Consider the following 26,866-nt stretch of genomic DNA (forward strand, 5'->3'; position numbering starts at 1 on the left):
TGAATAGATGAGTTATGTAATGAGGGAAATCCAATATTACATTAACACCTTGAAAGAGGCTCAAAGCAAGATATGATATCATCTCTTAGCTTGATTATGACAGATGCCTGAAAGGGTGAAGCCATGTATTACTGACTCCACTCCTGTTTTTGGAAGCTGACGAAATCAAATGGAAGCCTGCAACCTGGGAGACATTTTCATACATTAATGATGGTAGACTGGATAGTTATTAATGACTGAATGGGATTCTAATATTGTGCCAGTATCTTTTGACTTTTATGCTGGTTTTGCTATAACAATTGTATTATGACAATCAGGTTTAAGACTGGGGATAGACTGTGATATTGTGAATTATAATAAGAAATATATATTTGGCTTTCATCCCCATTTCTAGCACAGAACTTCCAAAATGCTTGGAATTTCCTAAATGATGAGAGAGTTAAAGTTGCCTTTTATTATGGTAATGAGGTAACTTTCCAAATGATCCTAGGTAACCTAAGGATGGGGGCTGGTTGCCAGGGGAACCAGCCCTGTGATTGGAGAGTTGGAACTTTCAGTCCTACCCCTTGACCTTCTGGGATGGGGGAGGGGTTGGAGGCTGAATTGATCACCAGTGGCCAATGATTTAACCAATCATGCCTATGTAATGAAGCCTCCACAAAAACCCAAAAGGACAGGGTTCGGAGAGCTTCTGGGGTTGGTGGACATGTGGAGATGGGGGAGAGTAGCACGCTTGGAGAGGGCATGGAAGCCTCATGCCTCTTCCCACATACTTTGCCCTATGTATCTCTTCATCAGGCTGTTGATTCGTATCCTTTAATATCCTTTGTAACAAACCGGTAATCTAGCTAGCAAATTGGTTTCCTGAGTTCTGTGAGCCACTCTAGCAAATTAATTGAGCCTAAGGAGGGGGTCATGGGAATCTCTGATTTATAGCTGGTTGGTCAGAAGCACAGGTAACAGCCTGGGCTTGCAACTGGTGTCTGAAGTGTGTGCGGGGCGGGTAAGGGAGGAGAAGTCTTCTAGGACTGAGCTGTTAACGTGTGGGAATCTGACACTATCTTCAGGTGGATAGTATCAGAAGAGGTGAATTGTAGGACACCTAGCTGGTACTTGGAGAATTGTTGGAGGTGTGGGAAAAAGCCTCCTTCTCACCATTAGAAATCGGTGATCAGAACTCTTTTAGGGGTTATTGAAAAGGACAGTCTCCTATAAAAGCTGGCAAATGTTTCTTATAGAAGTCAGATTTTGTAAATTAATAGTTTAACTTCTTACATCAAAAGTGTTGTAATTAACAAACAGATTATGGAATATTTCAAGTAGTTTATGCAAAAGGTGCTATATAAATCTGAGATGCTAATGTAGTTTTAACGAGAAGCTCATATTACCCATGTTCTCATTTTGGACTGTGGAACATCAAAATTAGGTGACAACCTTTTATATCCAGTAAAGGTCAGTTTAGAAACTACATGGAATTTATCACACGTAAACCAAGCCTGGCTTGAAGTGCAGAAAAGGGCAGTATCTTTAGTTTATCTGATATCGCCTTTGAAAATCTTTGCCAAAAAAGCTAAAAAAACTAACAGACTAAAAATTATCCTACTATTATTAGTTAAATTGATAACAACAACCAAGTAGTATTATATTTCAACTCAAAATTAATATTCCACACACCTCATGTATCCAGTATCAATAGCGGGGAAAATGGCATCCCTCTGAGGGCCCTGATACTGTAACTAAATGTCTTCTGAAAATGCATTATACTCTTAAGTGTATATTACGATAACATAAGTTACCCTTTTCTTAATAACTCAGAGTCATCATTATGAAGAGTGTATCACACTTTACTATTATACAGGAAAATTCTCAGGGGCTAGTCAGGTGACTTGTTCTTATGCTAAACGGCCCCTAAATAGTATTTTTGACATCTTATATCTACACATTTTCCTATTTTCTGCCTCACAGATATTTGAAACATCCTGCTATTGTATATCTAAATATTACAGTTCTTCTTTCATTTCTAATTTACTCTGAGACAGAAAACTTAGAACTTATGACCGAAATAAAAATTTTTTAAATCTCTGAGAAAAGATATGAACTTTAATGCTTGGAATTTGTGACATCTCTGTTTTTATCTACACAGAGGGATCTGGTGCATAATATTCTGTTCTGGGCAAATGAGATTACTGGATAAAGGACTGACTACTCTAAAAAACTGAAGTTGCATTGTTGGAGCTAAATAAATACCGAGTCATTTAAGAATTAACCCTAAACATTAAAAAGTTTTTTTAAGTATGTAAAAATTAAGACATGAAACCTTAGGATCTTCATAACTTTGTTCCAGGGAGATACCACAAGATAGAAGAAGAATTTTATAGCTCTGGATGAAGTCATAGACGATAACAGAACGTTCTTTATCAGATTCCTTTTGAAAGCAGGATTGAAGGTGCCACATTCTATCTTTCACAGTCAGGCTTGGATCCAGAGAAGGTGGGACCAAACTGGCACTAATTTCTTTAGGGGAAAAAAAAAAAAAGTCAAGGCAAAAATTATATGCATTCACTTGAAGCAGCAAACTTTACTGCAAAGACTGAATGAAAAAGACTCAAAAGTCTACGGATCTAGTTCCATGTAACCAATAATTCAGCACGACCTTATCCAGGTCATGTCGGCTATCTACATAAAGTACTTCGTAATCTAAAAATTATAGTTTGGGCTAGATGATTTATAATGCTCTACTTAATTAGGTAAGAGAAAATTCTAAATATCAAGATTTCTAAAAATAAATTTACATTTATCACAATGAGGTATTAAAGACAGAAAAGTTATTTTAAAATGAATTTTAAAGGGATATTTAGTATGAATGCACAATGTTACATCTCAAAAAAGAAGTAGAAGTTCAACTAACTACTCACCCTAACATATTTCCTGCAAAACCACTGAAAATATCTCATGCTTACTCAGGAACAGACATTATATGGCACCCTTTAAAATGTTTCCTTATTAATTTTGCTCCCATCTAAAATCAATCAATCTGTTAAGTATCCAACAACCATAATCAGATCACAAGGTATTTCCAGATAATATCCTTTCAGTTCCAAAGATTCCTCCAAAGGCTGTGTGATTCAACTACTGTGGATAGTCTCAGCCCCTAAATGAGTTCCAGACCCAGTTAATAGGAGGAAAAAAGTCTGAAAAGAAACTGCTATGATCCAGTCTTTAAAAGCAAACCCTCAAGGTGGCCAGGGAATCCCTGAGGCTCTGCTACCACCAAGAAGAAAAGATAGCATTAATTGTCCCATGTGACAAGCAGAGGGGAGTAAGGGTGGTGTCTCTTAAAACATTCATTCTAGTTATTATATGAAATAATGAACACACTAGCCCCTAACCAAAAAAAAAAATCTTTTTTTAACCCTAAAAATAAATTCTAGGTAAACAGGGAATTATTCTCAACAAACATGTCACTATCCTAACAGAGGTTACATTAAAATTATACGATGACTTAGTCAAATAGTGATTACTTACCAGAATGCTTTTGCTCCTTCTGCAATGAAAAATAATAGGCATCTCTTCCACCCCAGCATACTGCCAGTCCAACCACCAAGATGTCATCACAACCTTTAATAGGAAATCCATCATCTCTAATAGGGGTTTCCTGAGGTGAGCTAACTAAGTAAATCAAAAGTGAAATAATTAGAAACCTCTAAAAATAAAGCCATTACACTGAATGTTAAAACAATGATAATAATAAAAAACTATCTGATAGGCAAAATTTCCAGATCCCTAAAATATGGCATTATTTGGATAGTCATTTTTAGATGTATGTAAGATCTTTCTAGGATTCTCATCAATTAAGATAACTGTCACTATAAAAAAAATCTACCAAAGATTTCTTAAAATACATCTATAATAACGACTAAAATGGGTATTAACTAAATTTTTTAAAAGGTGCATCTATAACTCACACAAATAAAGACCACTTGCATGCCACAAAAATTTTGTAGTGAACTCAGCAATTCTTAACTCGAAGAAACTCCAGAAAAATCAAGTCTTACTTCTTAGAGAAGAATTAGGTATGATTTTGTATTTGGAGTCAATGTTTCTCCTAAAATAAAGCATCTCCAATTTTACAAAGACATAGGTCAAGAACCAACCTATTTTATTTGCAATTATATCCCTAATACCTGGATAATAACTTGTGCATATTTGTTAATTTAAGTGAACATTTTTATCCCTCTAACCTCTAGCACAGAAAATGTGCTCAATTTTGTTTGTTGAATGAAAAATAGAAAGTACTAGTCAACACTGAAAGTACATAAAACTTTATTTACATAAAACCTCTATAAAATGTATATTAAAAATTGATATACATAAAACATCATTAACACGTGTTCTATGAATTGAAGATCAAACGAATACTCAAACATTTATGAACAAATTCATTCATAAATACAGAGAATTAAGAAATCTGACCAAATCTTTGATTTCTACAACAGTAGAAATCAAACTGTAGTCAAACTGACTACAGCTATTCCCTGTGACACAGAATCCTTACTGTAATGACATAAGACAGGAATATACATGGCATTATTTGACCAGAAGGTTCAATTCTCTCAAAACCTAGAAGAGCTCTGTGAGGCTTTAGGATCAATCTTTCAATATAGAATTCATGACCATCAGTGGAGGTACAAATTCTACCTGAGATAAGTATTGGAAAATGTAGCTAATGTACATTGTGAAAATTATAGTGCCTATTTCCTATGTACTTTTGTGATTATATAAATGAATAAGGATGTTACAGTTTAATAGAAAATAATACACAAGCAATGATGATTAATAAAAACCATTGTTATACCATTAAGATACCATAACAACAGTGATCCATATTCCAAACATATATCTTAATTTTTATAAACTTATATTCTATTTATATATTTATATAATAATATATATAGTTATTATATATATACATGATTTTTTTTCTAAGAGAAATGTTGTTTAATGGTAAAGCTTAACACACTCTAGCACCAGGCATTGCCTGCAGCTGAAGCAGCAGGGATGCGTAGATGACCACGGAGCCTCACAAAGTGGGGATGAGGAATGCAACCAACAAACAGAAGAGCCCCATGGCCTCAGAGCAAAGCCCAGAATGGGCATAGAAGAAAGAGCTGCTGTTTGAGAGACGGGTTCCTGGCATAACCAATGATCAAGCTGTCAAACACTGTGCCAACGCTAGCCTTTGAACCAGCCACACCAACTGTGGTGGTTCCAGCAGCAATAAGCTTGGCTACTGTGTCAATGTCCCTGGAGACAATATTGGTCTGGAACCCCCGCTGGGCCACGTAGAGTGGGGAGCTGCTGCACGAAGGCTGGATGGGATGTCTGGCCTACTCAGAAGGAGGCAGACACAGGCCTGATCAGACCCAAGTACAACAGCGGATCAGAGCCAGACGAATAAGTAGTGCCTTGGTCTGCATTTTCCCAGCTTGAGCTCTTGGTCTCAGTACTCAACTCTCCCACCCATGTCTTCTCGGGTCACCCATCTCTTTAACCAGAGGACAATTATTATTAATCTAGTTGGATCAAACAATAAGGCTGTTCTACATATAAACCCACATAAGAGAAACTTATTAAACTTTGAATAAATTTATTACATTTAATAGCCAATACTGAAAAGTTTCAGTTCCATCTCAATCCATGAACTATTTTACATACAAATGTGAAAAATTTTTTAATTAATAAAAAAATTCTTACCTTGCTTAAACCTACAACCAATAGTAGCACTTTTAGAAGATGTCAAATTACTGATCTTTTCACAAGCCAGTGAGATGGAAAATCGCTTTTTGCACTGCCACTCCTTAATGAACGTTTGAAAGAGAGTTTGGTCACTTGCTACATCAATTATGGCCAAACTTTCCAAACTGCATGAAGCTGGAGTTAACTGCAATCCATCCTGTGATAACTGCAGTGAAAAACTTGTGTCTCTAATAGGACTGTTGTCTTTGAAACCATTTCTACTCTCTGGACTTAAATTACGGTTTTCAATATCTGAAGGTAAGTCAAATGAAGAACTTTCACCAAGTTGTAAAACACTACTAGTTTTCCGAAGTTTTACAGAAGATGTTCCAACAATACCTGGAAATGCCAGCTTAGAAGCAGATGCTGGAATGGGTGTAGGAGGAATGAGTCCATTATCCTCTACTATACAGCTTTGTTTATAAGGCAAGAGGGATGAGGTTTCATCATGAATAGCATTATTCTCTAGTGCCTCCATCTTGCTTTTTACTTCATTAGGGGAAAATAAAATTCCCTGTACCTGATTTGGCTCCAAATTTGAAATCACTTCTTGTTTGTCATTTAACTCTGTAATTTTTCCATGCAAACTAGACAAGTTTGTAGTGGTTAACTTTAGCTTTTCATTTTCTAGAGGACTGGACACTTTATCTAAAATCCTTTGTAGTCCTGGACTTAAAACAAATGATGCCCCTGACCATACAAATGAATTATTTTGCCTTATCCCAGTTAATTTGGATTTTTGAGACCCTTCATCTTTATCTCTTCCAGTTACCTCTCTTTGGAGATAATCATTACCTACAATTGCTGGATCATTTAGTTCTAAGGCTCTAAGAGAGTCTGCAGGATTATTCGTCTCTTGGACAGGAAATATATCTACATTGTCCAAAGCTTCAACCATCTGAGCAGAATCCATTTCTGAAAACATAAGAGACTCATCACTGGAACAAGTCAATTGCTGCCGATTATCTTGATTCTCATCCATACTTGATTTTTCAATTGGGCCCTCTGGTTGTAGACACAGAGAATCACTGAAATGGTTTGACATTATTTCAGAAGGAAGGGGGTCTTTCACTTGTACATCAGGTGGTTGTTTTTTCACTAAGTAGTCTTCACTGAAACTGTCAAATAGTAAACTATCACTCAAATTCAAACTTGTTTCAGGATCTGGCAGACATTCTACTTCTACACCAGCAGGAGTTCTCTTTTGAGGAACCAGAGGTATAACTGGTTTCACAGCTTCTTGTGTTTGATAACCTTGAAGAAAACTATTTAATTGGGAGTCAGTAACAGAAAGTTCATTCCCTTTAAAACAAGGGCCATTTTCCCTCAATAGTATTGGAGAGTGAAAAATTGGGCTTTCTGGAGTCAGGATGTCAACCCCATGTGAATCAATCCTTTTCATAGTATCTACAGTCTTAAGTTCCAAATGATCTATATTTGTCACTCCTGGAGAATGGTGTTCACCAGGAGGGGTAATGTGAATCTCATTCTGAAAAGAGCTCACCGAGCTCTGTTTGTTTAAGCTCTTCTGCATCACCCCTATTGCCAGGTTGCTGTCCTTTGCTCCTTCTTGTTTGGCATTTTCAGTTGCCATCTGTTGTATTATTTTCTCTGACTGAGTATCCAGGTAGAAACTATCTTCAAAATCACAGAGAACTAAACCTAAGTCAGAAACACGATTATTTTTAGTTTTGTTTGCTGCATAAGCATCTGTTTTTTCTTGTATTCTAGAGGTATTTAGAAAATTCTCATGCTGACCTGATTTGCCAAATGTTACAATTGGTAGATGTACTCCACTGGGTATCTCAGTGCTGCTTATATTATCTCCTGATACCTGAATATTATTTGATTTATTTTCCTCAGCATTAAATTTTATACTTTCACATTTGATAACAACATTTGAGTCTCTATTCATATAACTACTGACTGTCTCACAGGGCATTTGTTTCTCCATTATTTTTTTCTGTTTGGTATAATTGTTTGTCTGTTTATCAGACTGCTTTTCCAGGCACTGGTTAATTGGATGGGTGTCATGGTGTTTCACATAAACATTCTGGTTTTTTGAATCATTTTGTAACAGCACTTTGTTTATTTTTTCTGACTCAACCACCGCTAATCCTCTTCCATTTTCATTAACCACATTAGTGGCTTGACAGGTCACTTTTTTACTCTGGGATCCTGTGATAAAATGTTCCACAAGAAAATCATTAGTTATTGTTTTGTTTCTTGCATAACTTTTTTCTGTTTCTGATGGGAATAATACTTTTTTATATTTTCCTTCAGCACAGAAGGACACATTTTTGGCAAATGGACCTGGATTTCTAAATTCCATATTATTCTCCTCTAAGGTAAATGAGTCTTCACAATAAACAGAATTAGACATAGTCTGTTCTTGTAATTCAATTCTACACAACCCAGAGTCTTTCACAGGGCTACTGTCTCTGGATCGTTTTAGATGCTTACTATGTTTCCAAGATCGAAAAGTTGTACTCATCTTTTCTGAACTGAAATTCAAAGCTTCTTTTTTCGTTTTCTCAGACGAGAGTATCTGAACAACTTTCTTAGTGCTTGTTTTTTCCTCATTCAGAGAGGTTCCTAGCTTCTCTTTATTTATATTCAAAGAAGCCCGTTTTCTTGCTCTGGAAATGGAATGTACCTGACGTTCTTGATTTTCATCCTGAAACTTACAATAAAAGGAATTTGTATGCTTTCTACTTTTATCTAAATCTTGCACTGTATTTGGTGTATTCTTAACAGAAGAATCACTAAGTGTTGTGTTACTTCTTTTCTTTGATGTTAATCTTTTGCAGGAACTCTTAGTTTGGGGTATAAATGTGTGTTCCTTTACTTCTGACTCACTGTTGGTCAATGAGCATGTATCAGAATTTAAAAGGGAATATGTATTCCACTGCACTCCCATTTCAACTAAGTCCTGCTGCAGAATCATTTTGGCTTCTTCCACTATAAGGACTGCTGCTTCCCTTTCAGTTAAACCTTTGCCAGTCAGCCAAATAGTTCGCATATTCCGACGTTCTTCAACTGCTTCCTCATCCTCATCCACTGCCTTTCGGGCACTATACAAGAGACAGGAAAAGAAGTAAGTTAATGCATTGATTCATTCATTCATACAACAAATATTTAGTAAGCATCAATCTGAGCTCCTCTAGGAACTGAAGAAATAGCACTGAACAAGAGGGAAATATATATGTATAATTGGGGAAATTAGAAAACAAACAAACGTTAAAACACATTCTGTGTCAACTGATGACAAGAGCTGTGGACAAAAATGAAGCACCAGGAAGGGATGGGTGGTTCTGCAATCTTTAAATAGCACAATTAGGGAAGACCTCCCTAAGACAGATTCTTCAAGTGGAAACCTACAAAAAGTGAGTGTCATAAAACTTTCATTGCAAACAAATCCTTTACAATATGAACTCTGGACAAGATATTTGAAGGGACTTGAGAGTGACAAAAAGAAAGCAGAAACTGGAAGGGGGCTGAGACTAGAAGAAAGAAATGGCAGTGGGTGAATTTTCACACTTTTCACCTGACGGCAGGCCCCAGTCAGTGCCATGAAGAACTAAAAACTTGAATAAAAACCTGGATTTCATTAATTGACAGAATTTGAAAGAGAGCTCAGAGTAACTAGAGGAGATACACAATGAAGGGAGAAATTCGAAAAATGAGAGGTACAGAGAAGGAGAACACCAAATTCTTCATATAAATTCCGCCCAAATATCGGGCTGACCTCTAAACTGTGCAAGTGCGGGCAGACTCCAAGCAGCCAGTTAAAAGTCTAAACAGATATTTGAGCTACTGCCCACTACAGGAAGACAAAAGTTTAGGTTGTTTGAGTTCAACCAAGCTAACTGCCTGATAAAATATGAATGCTCTTCAGGGAAAATAATAGATTTTACACCTTAAAAGGTCAAACAGATACATAATTGAAGTGCCATGAGGAGAAGAAAGACAGGATGAGGCACAAAAATGGTGGAAGAAATAATGGTCAAGAGACTTCTGTTTTCAGCCAAGATGGAGTAATAGGGACTGATTTAGCCTCTCACCCAAAACAACTAAAAAACCAAGGCTAGGTCAGAAAAGACATTGCAGCTTCCATTTTGCTCTCTCTTGGATCACTCACTTTGGGGAAAGCTAACTATTAGAGGATGAGGACATCAAGCAGCTCTGTGGAGAAGCTTGTATACAGAACTGAGCACCAACTTGCCAGCACGTGTGTGAGTTGTCTTAAAAGCAGATCCAAGACAACCCTTCAGGTGACTACAGTCGCAGCCAACAACTTTACTACAACCTCATGAGAGAACTCAAACCAGAACCACCAGTAAAGGTGCTTCCAAAATCATGAATCATAGGAACTTTGAGTTAATATATATTTACTGTTGCTTTTAAGCTACTAAGTTCTTAAGTAATTTGTTTGGAGGAAATAGCTAACTAATATGTCTACTGAAACTACCAAACTTCAAATATACGAAAGAGAAATCTCAAAGCCTACAAATTGAGAAGGACAAAAGAATCATACTCTCATCAGAATTCTCAAAAACAGCAATCAAAGCAAAGAAATAGCATTTTCAAAAAACTCCATAAAAGAAAGTGTGGACCAAGGATTTGTATCCAGCCAAGATGTGCTTCGAATATTAAGGTTATAGAAAAACAGTTTTAAACACATAAGAACTAGGGAACTCTATACTATATAAGCCCTCCTTGAGGAATGTACTAGAGGATAAGTTTCATCCAATCAAGAGATGACTAGGAATACTTCAGCAATAAGACTAATGTAAGAATTTGAATAAATAAAAATGTAGATTGTATTAGTCTTCCATCCATCCTCTCCACGAGGGTGGGGACAAGGATGGAAAATTAATGTATAAATGTTATATGTTGAGACAAAGTAGAAATAATGAACTTTAAAAATAGGAGGAGAAGGGAGAGTGAAAAATAAAGTAAGCTCAGTGTCAATCATTGCCGTTCAGGCAGTAGGCAGGAATTACAAGATACCATTAAAATTTTGAAGAACCAGATAAAAAGTACAAAGGTACCCACTAGAACAAAAACATACACCTTTCTAAATTTAAAAATAAAACATTAAAGGGTACCCTGAGATAGAGAAAAAAACCTAGAAAATATCACATAATACACATAATCATAAAATAATTTGAGAGAATTGAAACCAAACACATTAGTCATATTGATAAATGAGAACAGGATTAAATCATCTATTAAAAGAAAAAGATTTTCAATTTGGTTCAGAAAGCACAACTCAATGTGGCACACAAAAAGCATTTCTAAAACAAAGTGATTCCAAAAGGCTAAAAATAAAGGGACGGACAAAGGAATTCCCAGGCAAAGGTAAACAAGAAGAAAGTAGTGAGGGATATTTTGGACTAAATGTAACAAGGGTATAATTTAATGCTCAAAACCAGAATCACAATAAGATAACATTATCAATCAGTCATATTTACTACGAATATTTATACCCCAAAAAAACAAGCAACCACTTTTATGAAGCAAACACTACAACAGATATAAGCAGACAGAGAAGTGTACCAACAATTAGCAGACTTTAATAAAACACTCTCATTAAAAGACAGATGAAGTGTTGGCAGGGGCTATAAAAAAGAATAAAGAAGACTTAATGAACATAATCAAGAAGGTAGACTTTATGAATATATGTTAAACATTTTACCTTTATAATAGAGAATATATCTAGTTTGCATTGATCATATATTAGGTTACAAAAAAAACATCAGTGTGTTCCATAAAGTACAAATGTTATAAACAACACTCTTAGGTTGCAATGCAATAAAACTAGAAATTATTAACAAAATAAAAAAAACAAAAAGCACGACCACCTGGGCAAAGAGGGAAAACATGCAAATTACATAATTTCTAAGAATTTAATAATAAAACCCCTACATTTCAGAATCTATGGGTTACATAGAGACCATAGGAAAATTCACAGTACTAAATTCATAGAACTAAACTAAAAACACATAGTATTTTATTTATCAACAAAAATAAAACAATTAAACTCAACAAATTAAATTCCCAGTTCAACAAAAAAAACTAGAAAAAGTACAAAAAAGTAAAACAAAAGAAAGCAGTAGGAAGGAAATAATAAAATTTTAGGATGGAATTAATAAGGTAAATTATTTTTAAAAAGTAGACTTAAGTAATAAAATCCTAAAATTTTTTTAATTTATAAAACAAACCACTAGCTACACTGATCAAGGAAAAATAGAAAGTAGAAATTTACAAAATAAAAAATGACAAGGGAGGAAGAGCCACTGAAGTAAAAGAAATATTTAAAACTCCTAAGACTCATCTATAGATTTCTATGAAAATATATTTGAAAATCTAGATGAGATGGATTCTCCTAGGGAAATACAGATTACCAAAACTGATCCCACTAGAGATAGAAAGCTTAGAGAGACTAATTTCTGAAAAAATAAAATAGAGAAGGTGATCAAGGAACTAATTCCATAAAAAAGCACCATCTAGGATGGCTTCACAGGGTAATCATATTAAACCTTCAACCAGTCCCAAGACTCCATAAATTACTGCAAAGCACTGAAAATGAAGAAAAACTTCCTAATCTTTTTTCATGAAGCAAATGTGATACCAAATACACCAAAACTTGAATAAAGATAATGCAAAAAACACACAAAGAGACTAGAGACCAATACTATTTATGAATAACAATGCAAAAGTATACCATATTAAATATTAGCAAATAGAATCCAACATCATGTAAAAAAATAATATACCATGACCAACTGAAATTTATTCTGGAACATAAGATTGATTCAATACTGGGAAATCTATCAATCTAATATACCATGCTAATAGATGTAAAGGGAAAAAAACCCCTATGATTATGGCCACAGGGCTGAAAAAGCTTTTGACAATTCAATACTCATTCCTCATAAAAATATTCAAGAAAATTACAACTAATGGACATTTCCTTAAAATGATAAAATATATATACACTATAGTCCTAAAGCCAGTATCTTACTCGAGTAACACCAGAGGCATTTCCACTAAGATCATAAAGCAAAAATGCCCACTGTCCCTATTACCACTACCTATTAGAGGTATTAGCTAGTTCAATTAGACAAGAGAAATCAATTAGAAGCTTAAGAATTGTTAAGGAAGAAGTAAAATATCTCTATTTGCAGATGATATGACAACACATGTGGAAAATCCTAGAGAATCAATGATAAAAGTAATTCAAACAATAAAGAATTCAGAAAACAGCAAGATAAAAAAAATATACATAAATCAATAGCCTTCATATACTCAAATAATAACCATGAAGAAGACATCATAGATGAGAGCCATCTATTAAAATAACAATAAAGATTAAATAGGAATAAATTTAACAAGAATTGTACAAAACTTGTATGAGGAAAACCTTAAAACTCCTGAAAACCTATATGAGGAAATCTTTTTAAAACTCCTGAAAATCTGTATGAGGAAATCTTTTTAAAACCCCTGAAAATCACAAAGACTAGATCAAATGCAATATTACTTATTCTTGGATAGGTTTACTTAACATTATAAAGATGTCAGTTCTAAGTGAAATTTCAATCCAATCCCAATAAAATATCAATAAGCACTTTAAATTTCACATGGGCAAACATGGTAGCCAGGAAAATACTGAAAAACTATTAGGGGTAAGTTGCCCTACCATATATAAAGCCTTTATAATTAGGAGCGTGGCACTGGTTCATAAACTGACAAGAATAGTAAATAGAACAGAAAGTCCAGAAATAGACCTACTTAAACATGTGGATATTATTTATCATACGATGAAGGTGGCATCTCAAATCACTGCAACAAAGAGAAACTTTTTTATAAATGGGAGAAATTGGGAAAAAGATAAAATTAGATCCAGACTTTATATCATACACAAAATTAAATTCTAAATGCATCAGGAATCTAAATACAAACTCAAAAATACTAGAAAACGTTTAAATTCTTTAATCTTAGGTAGGGAAAAGCTTTCTAACTATGACAATTCAGAAGCAAAAAAAAAGACTGATAAAAAATAAATCAATAGAAAAATAATAAAAATTCTGCATGGAAAAAACCGTACCAAAAATCAAAAGACAATTTATGAGTTTTGAGAAAATATTTGCAATATACATATCAAATAAAGGGCTAAGAACTCTAATCAATTTAAAAAAGAAAAGATTCTTTAACAAAGAGAGAGAAAAGACCAAAACCCAGTAGAAATATAAGGAAAAGATATAACCAGATAATTCACATAGACATTAAAAAAAAAGATCCTGAAACACGAAAAGATAGTATCACTCACAATTAGAGAAATGCCCATTAAAACCTTACTGAGATACAATTTCTCATCTATCAGACTGGTAAAATGAAAACCACTAACAATGGATTCCACTGGTGAGGCTATCGGGTATATAGGCTAGTGAGAGTGCAACTTGGTACAACCCTTCTGCAGGGCAATTTGGAATCTAATAAAGCTATATACACATTTACCTTTTGAAATCCCATGTCTAATAATATACTCTGAAGAAACATCCCAACAACACGAAAATACATATGTACAAGGTAATTCATTGCAGATTGTTGGAAATGGCAAACTGAAACAATCCAAATGCTAGCTGAGTTCTGGCTCTTATGCACCAAATACTAAAAGGAAAGGTAGCCAGGTGCTGGATACACTAGTTTCTATTCAGAAAATTAACATTAATACAATACTATACCTAATCTACACACCTTATTCAAATTTCACCAGTTGTTCTACTCATGTCCTTTTTCTAATCCAATCTATAATGTGGTGCATTTAGTTGTCTCTTTATCTTCCTTTAATTAGAAACCCTCCTCGGTGTTTGTTTTTCATCACTTTGATATTTTTGAAGAGTACTAGCCAATTATTGTGTAGAATGACTCCCAATTTAGGTTTGTCTGATGTTCCTTATGATTAAACACATATTACACATTTTTTACAAGAATACTCCAGGAATAATGTTGTGTCTTTATCAGTGTGTCACATGAGGGAGGCACATGATGTTGATTTGTCCTATGACTGATGTCGCTAATTTTGATCAGTAAAGTTCTGGGCTTTCAGAAGAGGCATAGTCATGGCAATAACAGCCTTAGCATAATACAGAAGTCATTCCAAAATATATTAACAAACAACTTTTTTCCAATTAAAATTTTTTAAATGTGTACTGCCTTCAGATGACTCCCTGGAAGGGTCAAGTCTGATGCGTGGTATGTTATTCCGGAGATACTTCCACACCTGAATTTTTTCACCTCAGGAACAATCAGTACATATTTCTGAGCAAGTATGAATATATCCAAAGATTCTGTGAAAATCAGAGGCTCCAGAGGAGATCAACAACTTTATAAGTAGGTTTGCTGGGATTTATTTTTTGCTATACTCTCTCTCTATTTTTCAAGTTTTCTGTAGATTTTGTTTTTTAATTGAAATTTTTGAAGTACTTGTAGATTCACATGCATTGTAAGAAATAATATGGAGACATCCCATTTACACTTTCACCAGTTTCCCCTAATGGTAACATTATGCAAAACTATAGTCTAATATAACAACCAAGATATTCATATTGATACAATCCACCAGTCTTATTCCTTGTTCAGATTTCCTCACTTTTACTTGTATTCGTGTGTGTGTGTGCACAGTTATGTCTTTGTGTGTACACATTTAGTTCTTTACAATTTTATTACACGTGTAGGTTTGTGTACCTACCACCACAGTCAAGATGCTGAACAGTTCCATTACCACAGGATCCTTGTTGCCCCTTTATTACTACATTTATCTCCATCCTCCCTCCCCCACCATCCCTAATCCCTGGCAACCACTAATCTGTCATTGAAAAAATGTTATATAAATGGAATCATATAGCATGTAACATTTTGGGATTGACTTTTTTCACTCAGCATAATTCCCTGGAGATTTATCTAAGTTGTTGTGTGTATCAATAGTTGATTCTTTTTTATCATTGAGTAGTATTCCACAGATATGTACGTACTGCAGTTTGTTTAACCGTTCATCTGTTGAAGGACATCTGAACTAATTCCAGTGTTTGGCTATTACAAACAAAGCCGCTACGAACATTCATGTACAGGTTTTTTTTTTTTTTTTTTGTGAGGAAGATCAGCCCTGAGCTAACATCCATGCTAATCCTCCTCTTTTTGCTGAGGAAGACCGGCTCTGAGCTAACATCTATTGCCAATCCTCCTCCTTTTTTCCCCCCAAAGCCCCAGTAGATAGTTGTACGTCATAGTTGCACGTCCTTCTAGTTGCTGTATGTGGGACGCGGCCTCAGCATGGCCGGACAAGCAGTGTATCGGTGTGCGCCCGGGATCCGAACCCGGGCCGCCAGTAGCAGAGCGCGCGCACTTAACCGCTAAGCCACGGGGCCGGCCCCAATGTACAGGTTTTTTTTGTGAACATAAGTTTTTATTTCTCTGAGATAAATGCCCAAGAGTTGAATTGCTGGGTTGTATGGTTATAAGTAGGTTTTAAAGCATACTCTAGGTTGACTTCACTAGAGGCACACCCAAAGTGACAAAATCGCACACTGGTCACTCTTCCGGTCTGGGGTCACAGGAGTGGCCCTACCCCCACAGCTCCACTGGGTACTGCCCTAGTAGGGACTCTGCAGTGGTCCCCCAATGCGGCAGTTCTCTGCCTGGGCTGTGTGCCTAAGGTTCTAGGCAATTCCATCCTTCAAAATCTAGGTGGAAGTGGCTATGTGCCCACAGCTATGCTGGGTGTAGTGCATGCTGCATCAGGGCCCACTGGAGCCATACCTGGGGTGGCCGCAGAATGCACGGAGCGGAGCCCATGAGATGAGGTGGTGCTGGGCAGGGAGGCCCCTCCTTTGACTACCCCCTATCCCTTCCCACAAATATTACAAGTTTCAGAGCCTGTGTCAGGCTTAAATTGAGTGGGAGGGAAGAAGCACTGAATCAGAAATCAGACTGATTTTTCAATTTAGAACAAAATTTTCATACCTGAAAATAAAACTGTTAGTATATGAAAGTGCCTAAATAGCTGAGATTTCACATAAGAGTGAATTCAAAGAACAGTGGCTGAGAAAATAATTAAGCTATTCCTTGATTATACGCTGAGTCTAGCCCACGCAATGAATTGGTTACACACACAAGGAATAGTCAAGGAATCCTCTTCCCACAAATTGTTTTGAGGGACTAGTGTTCCAAAGAACATTCAAGTGGAGTATATTTTTTGTTTTTTTGGGGGGGAGGAAGATCAGCCCTGAGCTAACATCCATGCCACTCCTCCTGTTTTTTTGCTGAAGAAGACTGGCCCTGGGCTAACATCCGTGCCCATCTTCCTCCACTTTATATGGGATGTCACCACAGCATGGCCTGACAAGCGGTGCATCTGTGCGCACCTGGAATCCGAACCCGGGCCACCAGCAGTGGAGCGCGTGCACTTAACCACTATGCCACGGGGCCGGCCCCGGAGTACATTTTAAAGTGCTCTTGTCTAAAGAAAGTCTAAGATGAGCCCTGGATATATACTGGAAATCAAAATCCATTAAAGCAGAAAGCATTGGTCATTTACTTTTACTCACTCTTTCTAGAGAGAATTATACTTTTAGAAATGTCTTTTATGTCATGAAATATTTTCAAAATATACAAAATAAAAAGTAACCCTAAAAGGGGAAAAAGCAGCCATATTTTCTTCTACTCACACCAAGTATGTCATGACATTATCTAAGTGAAAAATATTTTAATACATTATCTATTATTTACAAATTGACATGATTTTCCTTTAATAACCCTATGTAGACAAGGGGACTTTCTTACCTTTTAAAAGGCACAGCATTTTTCAGAACAGTCTCCACCTCAGCAATATTTGCTCTGGCAAGATCTGCCACAGTAAGAAAGCCAGAAGCATAGAGGAACCTGGCTCGCTGTGCGTTAAGCAGGGACACCCGGATGAGGTCACACAGCTCCCTCTGGATGCCGAATGTAAGACGCTTCTGAAATTGGGAAAGTAGCAGCTCCATGTTGTGCCAGCCCAGGCGATTGGAAAATACTGTAATCATCCCTAGAATATTCATAGAATATTTATGGAATTAAAAATTCTTTATAAATCAATTCTCTACTTCTTTAGATGTACTTTTGTTTCATTGTTTTATTTCCTGCTGAACTGTAAAGTTTAACAGGCCCAAGGTGTAAGTGAACAGGAGAGTAGACATATGTAAAGGCCTAGCTAAGTGGCCAATAAATGTGCTTAACACATGAAATATCATCCCATTTATTCTTAATCATGAACTTAACATTCGAAAAAACTGAGGCAGAGCACACAAACACAAAACAAACAAAAAGCCTTCACCCTAGTTCATTCCTCTCTCTCACTCTTCCTTTCTTTAAGAGAGAACTCAAAAACAGGGGAGGGACTCTTTCCACCTAAAGGAAAATAAGAGAGCTGACTTAAATATTCATATGCTGAGAGAACTACAAAAAATGAAGCTCCCACTGATATTTTCTTCAAAGAAAGGTTGCCCAGCTCAACAGCTACACCCTCTTGAAACAAAGAGGCCAGAGCAGCCAAGTGCCGAGTCACTAAAAATATCACTTCCCTACGAGAATATTAACCCGAGAGGCAATCTGAGATCTTTGATGCCAGTGAGTTGAAGGGTGAGTCTCTCTCTTCTTATCACCCTCTCCCCCCATCTTTCCTTCAGTACTCTCATATGTGCACACAGCTTCACAATGAAACCTCTCACACATATAAATACACACACTCTTCCTAAGGGCTTGTAAGGATTTCTTGGTAAAATCAGACTTAGAACTTCCCTGTTTGCCCAGCTTAGAGAATAGGGCTTTAATTTTATTAAGGGAGCCCAGTATTTCTAGAGAACAGATAATATTTAAAACAGTCAGCAGAAGTCTAGAAATCCCTCTCCATTTGCCATCCTCCTCCTCAATAACAAGTATTAATCAGTAACTTGATGAGAAAAGGGAGACCATTGAGAACTTTGTGTCTGTTTCTTCTTGCAACAGGCAACAGGGGAAAAAAAAAAAAAGAAAACAGAAAGGAGAGGGATGGTCAGCAGGTTGCAAAGGAATGGTAGGGGACTAAAGTCCTGACACTCAGCTAGCTGCGAGTCTTCTGTAGCAGGGTAACTGAACCCAGAGGAGCCATAGTTTTAGGTGTTCTGATGATAACAAGGACTACACAAAATCATGGCTTGACATGATCCCCTCACTTTTAGAGAAGCTACAATAAAATGAAATTTGAAAACAAAGTAATCTTAACTTGACCTCAAACCACAGAGTCTTAAATAAATGTGGAAACCCTTGTTTAACTGACCTGCATAAACAGCAGCTGACTGTTGTAAAGACTGAACCTGTCCACGATTGCATCCATATTTCTGATTAATTTTCTTTAAGGGAACTTCACTGATTAAATCTAATAGCACAAGACTGGTAAAAAACCTGGAAAGTAAATCACCAAAAAGCATGGTAAGAGATCACTTATGTCTACTATGAAAGTACAATGTATGTTGTGAAACAAATAAGAACCAAAAAGGCAAGACAGGGTTCATACACTCTGAGAAAATACCTAATACGATATAGGAGTAGTGGACAAAGACTAAGCTCTATGTTTGTAAGGTAAGTTCTGACATAAATTAGTACTATAGCAAAGAACTAATATCTGTATAACAAAAAAGATTTCCTCTATATTTCAATACTGCTAACTAATTTCAAAGACTTGAAGGTTCAAGAAATGTGATGGCACAAAAATTTAAAAGAACTCTTGATAACACAGTTATATGATCATCTAATCATATTTCAATAAAACGACAGAATTTGATTATAAAACTCAAAGTTGATTTAAAAGGCAATAGTGCCACAAATAATTCAAGTACATAAATCCTTACAAAATTTACACTTGACTATGTTGTAAATAATATACTAGAAACTAATGCTTTAAGAAAAATAATTTTATTATATTCCAAAGAAGCTAAAAGCCTGTGCAATTTCCCCATCTGAATCTTTTAATTAGCTCTTCCCTACTGGAAATGAATCATTTCTAAGGACGATACAAAGCATATCCTCGAATGAAGCCACATTAAGTTGGCAGTTCCAATTCACATCTTCTTTAAGGAAAGGAAGTAATTAAATGTTCTACTTTAAAAGGTCTTCATATATAATGGTTTCTAAACTACAGGCTGCAAGGAAGAAACTAAAATATCAATAAATTCAGTAAATATGGAAAATTGAAAAGTTTTACTATACTCAGCCAAAGCTTTGATTTTAACGACAATTAAAGTGATTACAATAAACTGGATACCTACTGTATATCCAGTACTGTGTTAAATACTGGACAGTCCAAGCTCCTTCATGCTTACCTTTTATGAATGGCCATTTGTCGGTGCTGTCTCTCAGTTCTGGCTACTATTTTTCCCTTCACACAGCGAGCCAAGAACCCCTCTTCAACTCCCACTAGCTCTGCCACCCGTTTCATAGAAGTTGGCAACTTCTCCCATAAACAGAAAAATCGATACCAATCAATAGTAGTCCAATCCTCAAACATAGGTGTAACCTAAAAGGAAGAAGCATCATTCATTAGCTAAAACTACTGCACTACAAAAGGAACAAAATTGTAAATGTGAACTTCATATTAAATACAAAGTCCTCAATATTTGGAAAAATTTCTAAATGTGATAATACCTCATTTATATAGAAACTGCATTTATTCACAAACAACTCACAAGTTGAGAAACTTCCTCGACTTGATAAAGGCCATCTGCAAAAAACTCTCAGTTCACATCATACTTGATAGTGAAAGACTGAATGCTTTCCCTCTAAGATCAGGAACAAAACAGAGATTTCTGCTCTGGCTACCTTTATTCCACATTTTATTGGAAATTCTAGCCAGGTCAATTAGGCAAGAAAAAGAAATAAAAGATATCCAGATTGGAAAGGAGGAAGCAAAACTATCTCCGTTTGCAGATGACATGATTTGTATACAGAAAATCTTAAGGAATCCTCCAAAATACTATTAAAATTAACAAACAAGTTTCACAGATTTCAGGATACAAAATCAATATACAAAAAAAAGAGTTTTTCTATACATTTTAATAAACAATCTGAAAATGAAATTAAAAAAGCAATTCCATTTATAACAGCATCAAAAAGAATAAAATGCTAGGACAATTTAACAAGAGAAATAGAAAACTTATACTCTGAAAACCATAAAAATTGTTGAAAGAAATTAAAGAGGACCTAAATAAATGGAAAGACAGTCCATGTACATGTAGTGGAAGACAATATTTTTTTTTAATATATTTTACTTATGTATTGTTTTGTAATAAGCATTTTTTAATTGAGATCGTAACAGTTTATAAGATTGTCAAATTTCTTTTTTTTTTTTAATTTTTTGTTTATTGCAGTAACATTGGTTTATAACATTGTAAAAATTTCAGGTGTACATCATTATACTTCTATTTCTGCATAGATTACATCATGTTCACCACCAAAATACTAATTACAACCCATCACCACACACATGTACCAAATTATCCCTTTCACCCTCCTCCCTCCCCCCTTCCCCTCTGGTAACCACCAATCCAATCTCTGCCCCTATGTGTTTGTTTATTGTTGTTATTATCTACTACTTAATGAAGGAAATCATACGGTATTTGACCTTCTCCCTCTGACTTATTTCACTTTGCATTATACCCTCAATGTCCATCCATGTTGTCACAAATGGCTGGATTTCATCGTTTCTTATGGCTGAGTAGTATTCCATTGTGTATATATACCACATCTTCTTTATCCATTCGTCCCTTGATGGGCACTTAGGTTGCTTCCAAGTCTTGGCTATTGTGAATAACGTTGCAATGAACACAGGGGTGCACGTACCTTTACAAATTGGTGTTTTCAAGTTCTTTGGATAAATATCCAACAGTGGAATAGCTGGATCATATGGTAGTTCTATCCTTGATTTTTTGAGGAATCTCCATACTGTTTTCCATAGTGGCTGCACCAGTTTGCACTCCCACCAGCAGTGTATGAGAGTTCCCTTCTCTCCACATCCTCTCCAACACATGTTGTTTCCTGTCTTGTTAATTATAGCCATTCTGACGGGCATGAGGTGATATCTCATTGTAGTTTTGATTTGCATTTCCCTGATAGTTAGTGATTTTGAACATCTTTTCATGTGTCTGTTGGCCATCTGTATATCTTCTTTGGAGAAATGTCTGTTCAGGTCTTTTGCCCATTTTTTAATTGGGTTTGTAGTTTTGTTGTTGTTGAGATGCATGAGTTCTTTATATATTTTGGAGATTAAGCCCTTATCAAATGCATGGTTTGCAAAACATTGTGAAATTTCAGTTGTACATTATTATCTGTCAGTTACCATATAAATGTGCCCTTTCACCCCTTGTGGCCACTATACAACTCCCTTCCCCCAGCTAACCACCAAACTGTTCTCTCTGTCCATATGTTAGTTTATCTTCCACATATGAGTGAAATCATACAGTGTTTGTCTTTCTCTATCTGACTTATTTTGCTTAACATAATACCCTCCAGGTCCATCCATATTGTTGCGAATGGGATGAATTTGTCTTTTTTTATGGCTGAGTAGTATTCCATTGTATATATATACCACATCTTCTTTATCCAATCATCTGTCAATGGACACTTGGCTATAGTGAATAATGCTGTAAGGAACATAGGGGTGCACAAGCCTCTTTGGATTGTTGATTTCAAGTTCTTTGGATAAATACACAGTAGTGGGATAGCTGGGTCATGTAGTATTTCTATTTTTAATTTTTTGAGGAATCTCCATAGAGGCTGCACCAGTTTGCCTTCCCACCAGCAGTGTATGAGGGTGCAATTTTCTCCACAACCTCTCCAACATTTGTTATTTTTTTGTCTAGGTGATTATAGCCATTCTAATGGGCGTAAGGTGATATCTCAGCGTACTTTTGACTTGCATTTCCCTGATAATTAGTGATGTTGAAACATCTTTTCATGGGCCTATTGGCCATCTGTATATCTTCCTTGGAAAAATGTCTCTTCATATCCTCTGCCCATTTTTTGATTGGGTTGTTTTTTTTGTTGTTCAGTTATGTGAGTTCTTTATATATTATGGAGATACCCCTTGTCAGATATATGATTTGCAAATATTTTCTCCCAGCTGGTGGGTTGTCTTTTCATTTTGATCCTGGTTTCCTTTGCCTTGCAGAAGCTCTTTAGTCTGAGGAAGTCCCACTTGTTTATTTTCCCTTTTGTTTCCCTTTTCTGAGTAGACATGGAATTCAAAAAGATCCCTCTAAGACCAATGTGAAAGAGTGTACTGCCTATATTTTCTTCTAGGAGTTTTACAGTTTCAGGTCTTATCTTCAAGTCTTTGATCCATTTTGAGTTAATTTTTGTGTATGGCGAAAGATAATGGTCTACTTTTATTCTGTTGCATGTGGCTGTCAGTTTTCCCAATACCATTTATTGAAGAAACTTTCCTTTCTCCATTGTATGTTCTGAGCTCCTTTGCCAAAGATTAGCTGTCCATAGGTGTGTGGTTTTATTTCTGGGCTTTCAATTCTGCTCCATTGATCTGCGTGTCTGTTTTTGTACCAGTACCATGCTGTTTTGATTATTATAGCTTTGTAGTATATTTAGAAGTCAGGGATTGTGATGCCTCCAGCTTTGCTCTTTTTACTCAGGATTGCTTTGGCTATTCAGGGTCCTTTGCTGCCCCATGTGAATTTTAGGATTCTTTGTTCTATTTCCGTGAAGAACGTCATTGGGATTCTGATTGGAATTGCACTGAATCTGTAGATTGCTTTATGTAGTATGGACATTTTAACTATGTTTATTCTTCCAATCCATGTGCATAGGATAACTTCCCATTTCTTTGTTATCATCGATTTCTTTCAGTAATGTCTTATAGTTTTCATTGTATAGGTCTTTTACCTCCTTGGTTAAATTTATGCCTAGAAATTTTATTCTTTTTGTTGCGATTGTAAATGGGATTGTATTCTTGAGTTCTCTTTCTGTTAAGTTATTAGCGTATAGAAATGCAACTGATTTTTGTAAGTTGATTTTGTACCCTGCAATTTTGCTGTAGTTTGTTGATTTCCAACAGTTTTCCGACAGATTCTTTAGGGTTTTCTATATATAAAATCATGTCATCTGCAAATAGTGACAGTTTCACTTCTTCCTTTCCAATTTGGATTCCTTTTATTTGTTTTTCTTGCCTAATTGCTCTGGCCAAAACCTCCAATACTATGTAGAATAAGAGTGGTGAGAGTGGGCACCCTTGTCTTGTACATGTTCTCAGAGGGATGGCTTTCAGTTTTTCCCTATTGAGTATGACGTTGGCTGTGGGTTTGTCATATACGGCCTTTATTATGTTGAGGTACTTTCCTTCTATACCCATTTTATTCAGAGGTTTTATCTTAAATGGATGTTGGATCTTGTCAAATGCTTTCTCTGCATCTGTTGAGATGATCATGTGATTTTTATTCCTCATTTTGTTAACGTGGTATATCACATTGATTGACTTGCGGATAATGAACCATCCCTGTGTCCCTGGAATAAATTCCACTTGATCATGGTGTATGATCTTTTTAATGTATTGCTGTATTCAGTTTGCAAATATTTTGTTGAGGATTTTTGCATCTATGTTCACCAGCGATATTGGCCTGTAACTTTCCTTCTTTGTATTGTCCTCCTCTGGCTTTGGTATCAGGGTTATGTTGACCTTGTAGAATGTGTTAGGACGTGTTCCACCTTCCTTTATTTTTTGGATTAGTTTGAGAAGGATAGGTATTAAATCTTCTCTGAACGTTTGGTAGAATTCTCCAGAGAAGCCATCTGGTCCTGGACTTTTACTTTTTGGGAGGTTTTTGCTTACTGTTTCAATCTCTTTACTTGTGATTTATCTATTCAGATTCTCTATTTCGTCTTGATTTAGTTTTGTGAGGTTGTATGAATCTAAGAATTTATCCATTTCTTCTAGATTGTGGAAGACAATATTTTTAAGATGACAATATTCCCCAAATTGACCTACAGACTCAACACAATCTCTATCAAGATCCACCTGGCTTCTTTGCAGAAACTGACAATCTGATCCTAAAATTCATAAGGAAATGCACGGGACCCAGAATAGTCAAAAAATTTTCAGGGAGAGGAAGTCAAGATGGCAGTGTAGGTGGACTCTGAACTCACCTCCTCCCATGGACACAACAGACCTACAACTATTCTTGGAACAACTACCCCTGAGAGAGAACTGAAAACTGGATAAGAGGAACCCCTGCAACAAATGACAGTTCTGGCTGAGGTAGAAGAGGCAGAAACTCCCTTCTGGAGAGGAAAAAAGCCACCTTCACAAGCTGCAGGGCTTCACGGGCGCCTGGGAGCAATCCAAAGGTATGCAGCCTTCCCTGGAGGAGTGAGGGACCTGAGCCAGGAAGCATTGCCACTACAAGCATTTTTGGACCCAGCACAACTGAGACGAGTGTAATAACATCTGGCTTTGCTGGCTACTAACAACGATGGGGAATACCCCCAGAAAAGCTAGGGCATAAGGAAATTAAAGCTGGCTCTTAAAGGGCCCATGCACAAACTCCCTCGTTTCGGAAAACAACCTAAAATCACCAGAAGGAAAGGTGCACCATCCTTTGGTGAAAAGAGACTCACCTGATAGGTTCTGGGTGCATCTCAGTGAGACTTCTCCAGGGACTAAGACACTGGTGGCAGCCACTGTTATGACCTAGCATGCTGACACAGACGGTAGCAGATGCCATTAGAGTTCTCCCCCTGGCCTGCTAGCCTAGAGTCTACCCCACCCACTAGAGCACCACATTAATCCAGCTCAGCCAAGGCAAGCAGCCTGCCCTAGGGAATGGCCCCAGGCAACAACAAGCCCTCAGGCAACTTGTGGGCCTGCATAGGCTAGGTGCCTGGATTCTCTACAGCCATGCAAGTAGGTCCACCTCTGTGAGGCAGAACGTGCACAAGGAGCAGGTGGAGTGTGTGGGGCCTCTGCTGTGGGGCAACTGTGTCTGCTTCAGGGGGTCGGGGCATGCGCATGGGACAGGACTGTGTTGACGGTGTGTGTGGCTGTGTGGGCGGTGGGTTTTGCCAGCTGGAAGGCTTGTGCTTCTCAAACAGCTTCTCAAACATAGGAGATCAGCCCCACCTTCCAAAGCCTGAAACAATTGGGTGCTCCCATGCCCGGGGCCAGCCCCACCCAGTGGTAATCCTCAGAGAGCTGACAAGAACCTTATAGTCCAGAGGCCTATAGCAATTGTAAACCCCTGAGCCCAACAACCAGCAATGCTGAGGGCCTACTCACTTAACAGAAAAACTGCAACAGGAATGTGCTATTAGACCTTGCAGCCAACTGTGCTGGGGCTCCCCACACCCGATCAAGTGACTGAAGGGTCCACAACAACCACATGCAGCTGAGCATTACAACCAGCCAGCCGCGAGGACAGCTTAGCCTCTCTGGGCACCTACAGCAAGAGCAACCCTGTCACAGCAGAGGGACACACATAGCCCATATGGGGGTCACTCCTGGAACGTTTGCAACTGCCGACGAGAGGGAAGCACACTGCTGTGCCTCATAAGGCATCACTTACATAAGGTCACCTCTCCAAGATTAGGGACATAGCTGACCTACCTAATACATAGATACAAGCACGGAGAAAGAAGCAAAACGTGGAGGCAAAGGAATACGTTCCAAGTAACGGAACAGGACAAAACCCCAGAAAACAACCAAATGCAACAGAAATGAGCAATCTACCTGACAAAGAGTTCAAACAAAGAGTCACTAGGATGCTCACTGATCTTGGGAGAAGAATGGATGAACCCAGTGAGAATGTCAACAAAGAAATGGAAAATATCAAAAAGAACCAATCAGAAATGAAGAATACTAGAAATGATAAATTCACTAGAGGGACTCAAAAGCAGAGTGGATGATACAGAAGAACAGATCAGTGAGCTGGATGAAAGACTAGAGGAAATCACCCAAGCTGAACAGATAAAAGAAAAAAGAATTAATAAG

General features: G+C 36.8%; 1 protein-coding gene, 1 long non-coding RNA gene and 1 pseudogene across 4 annotated transcripts in view; 1 reads left to right on the forward strand and 2 right to left on the reverse strand.

The window, feature by feature from the left end:
- The window catches only part of POLQ (DNA polymerase theta), a 108,490-nt gene that overhangs the window by 44,840 nt on the left and 36,784 nt on the right, over positions 1-26,866 (reverse strand). For all 3 annotated transcript variants that reach the window (XR_009222226.1, XM_058555879.1, XM_058555880.1), the window contains exons 13-18: positions 20,199-20,392; positions 19,157-19,281; positions 17,644-17,887; positions 5,755-8,870; positions 3,526-3,669; positions 2,318-2,514 (exon numbers count right to left, since the gene is read on the reverse strand). Coding sequence is in view for 2 of the 3 variants with exons in the window: in XM_058555879.1 (XP_058411862.1) it covers positions 2,318-2,514; positions 3,526-3,669; positions 5,755-8,870; positions 17,644-17,887; positions 19,157-19,281; positions 20,199-20,392 (4,020 nt within the window). In the remaining variant the exon portion in view is untranslated. The remainder of the gene's footprint in view (positions 1-2,317; positions 2,515-3,525; positions 3,670-5,754; positions 8,871-17,643; positions 17,888-19,156; positions 19,282-20,198; positions 20,393-26,866) is intronic.
- The window catches only part of LOC131414764 (uncharacterized), a 76,844-nt gene that overhangs the window by 3,776 nt on the left and 46,202 nt on the right, over positions 1-26,866 (forward strand). The window lies entirely within an intron of this gene.
- On the reverse strand, positions 5,000-5,586 carry LOC131414761 (ATP synthase F(0) complex subunit C1, mitochondrial-like; annotated as a pseudogene).

This window comes from Diceros bicornis, chromosome 15 (assembly GCF_020826845.1).
Source record: "Diceros bicornis minor isolate mBicDic1 chromosome 15, mDicBic1.mat.cur, whole genome shotgun sequence".
Taxonomy (NCBI): Eukaryota; Metazoa; Chordata; class Mammalia; order Perissodactyla; family Rhinocerotidae; genus Diceros; species Diceros bicornis.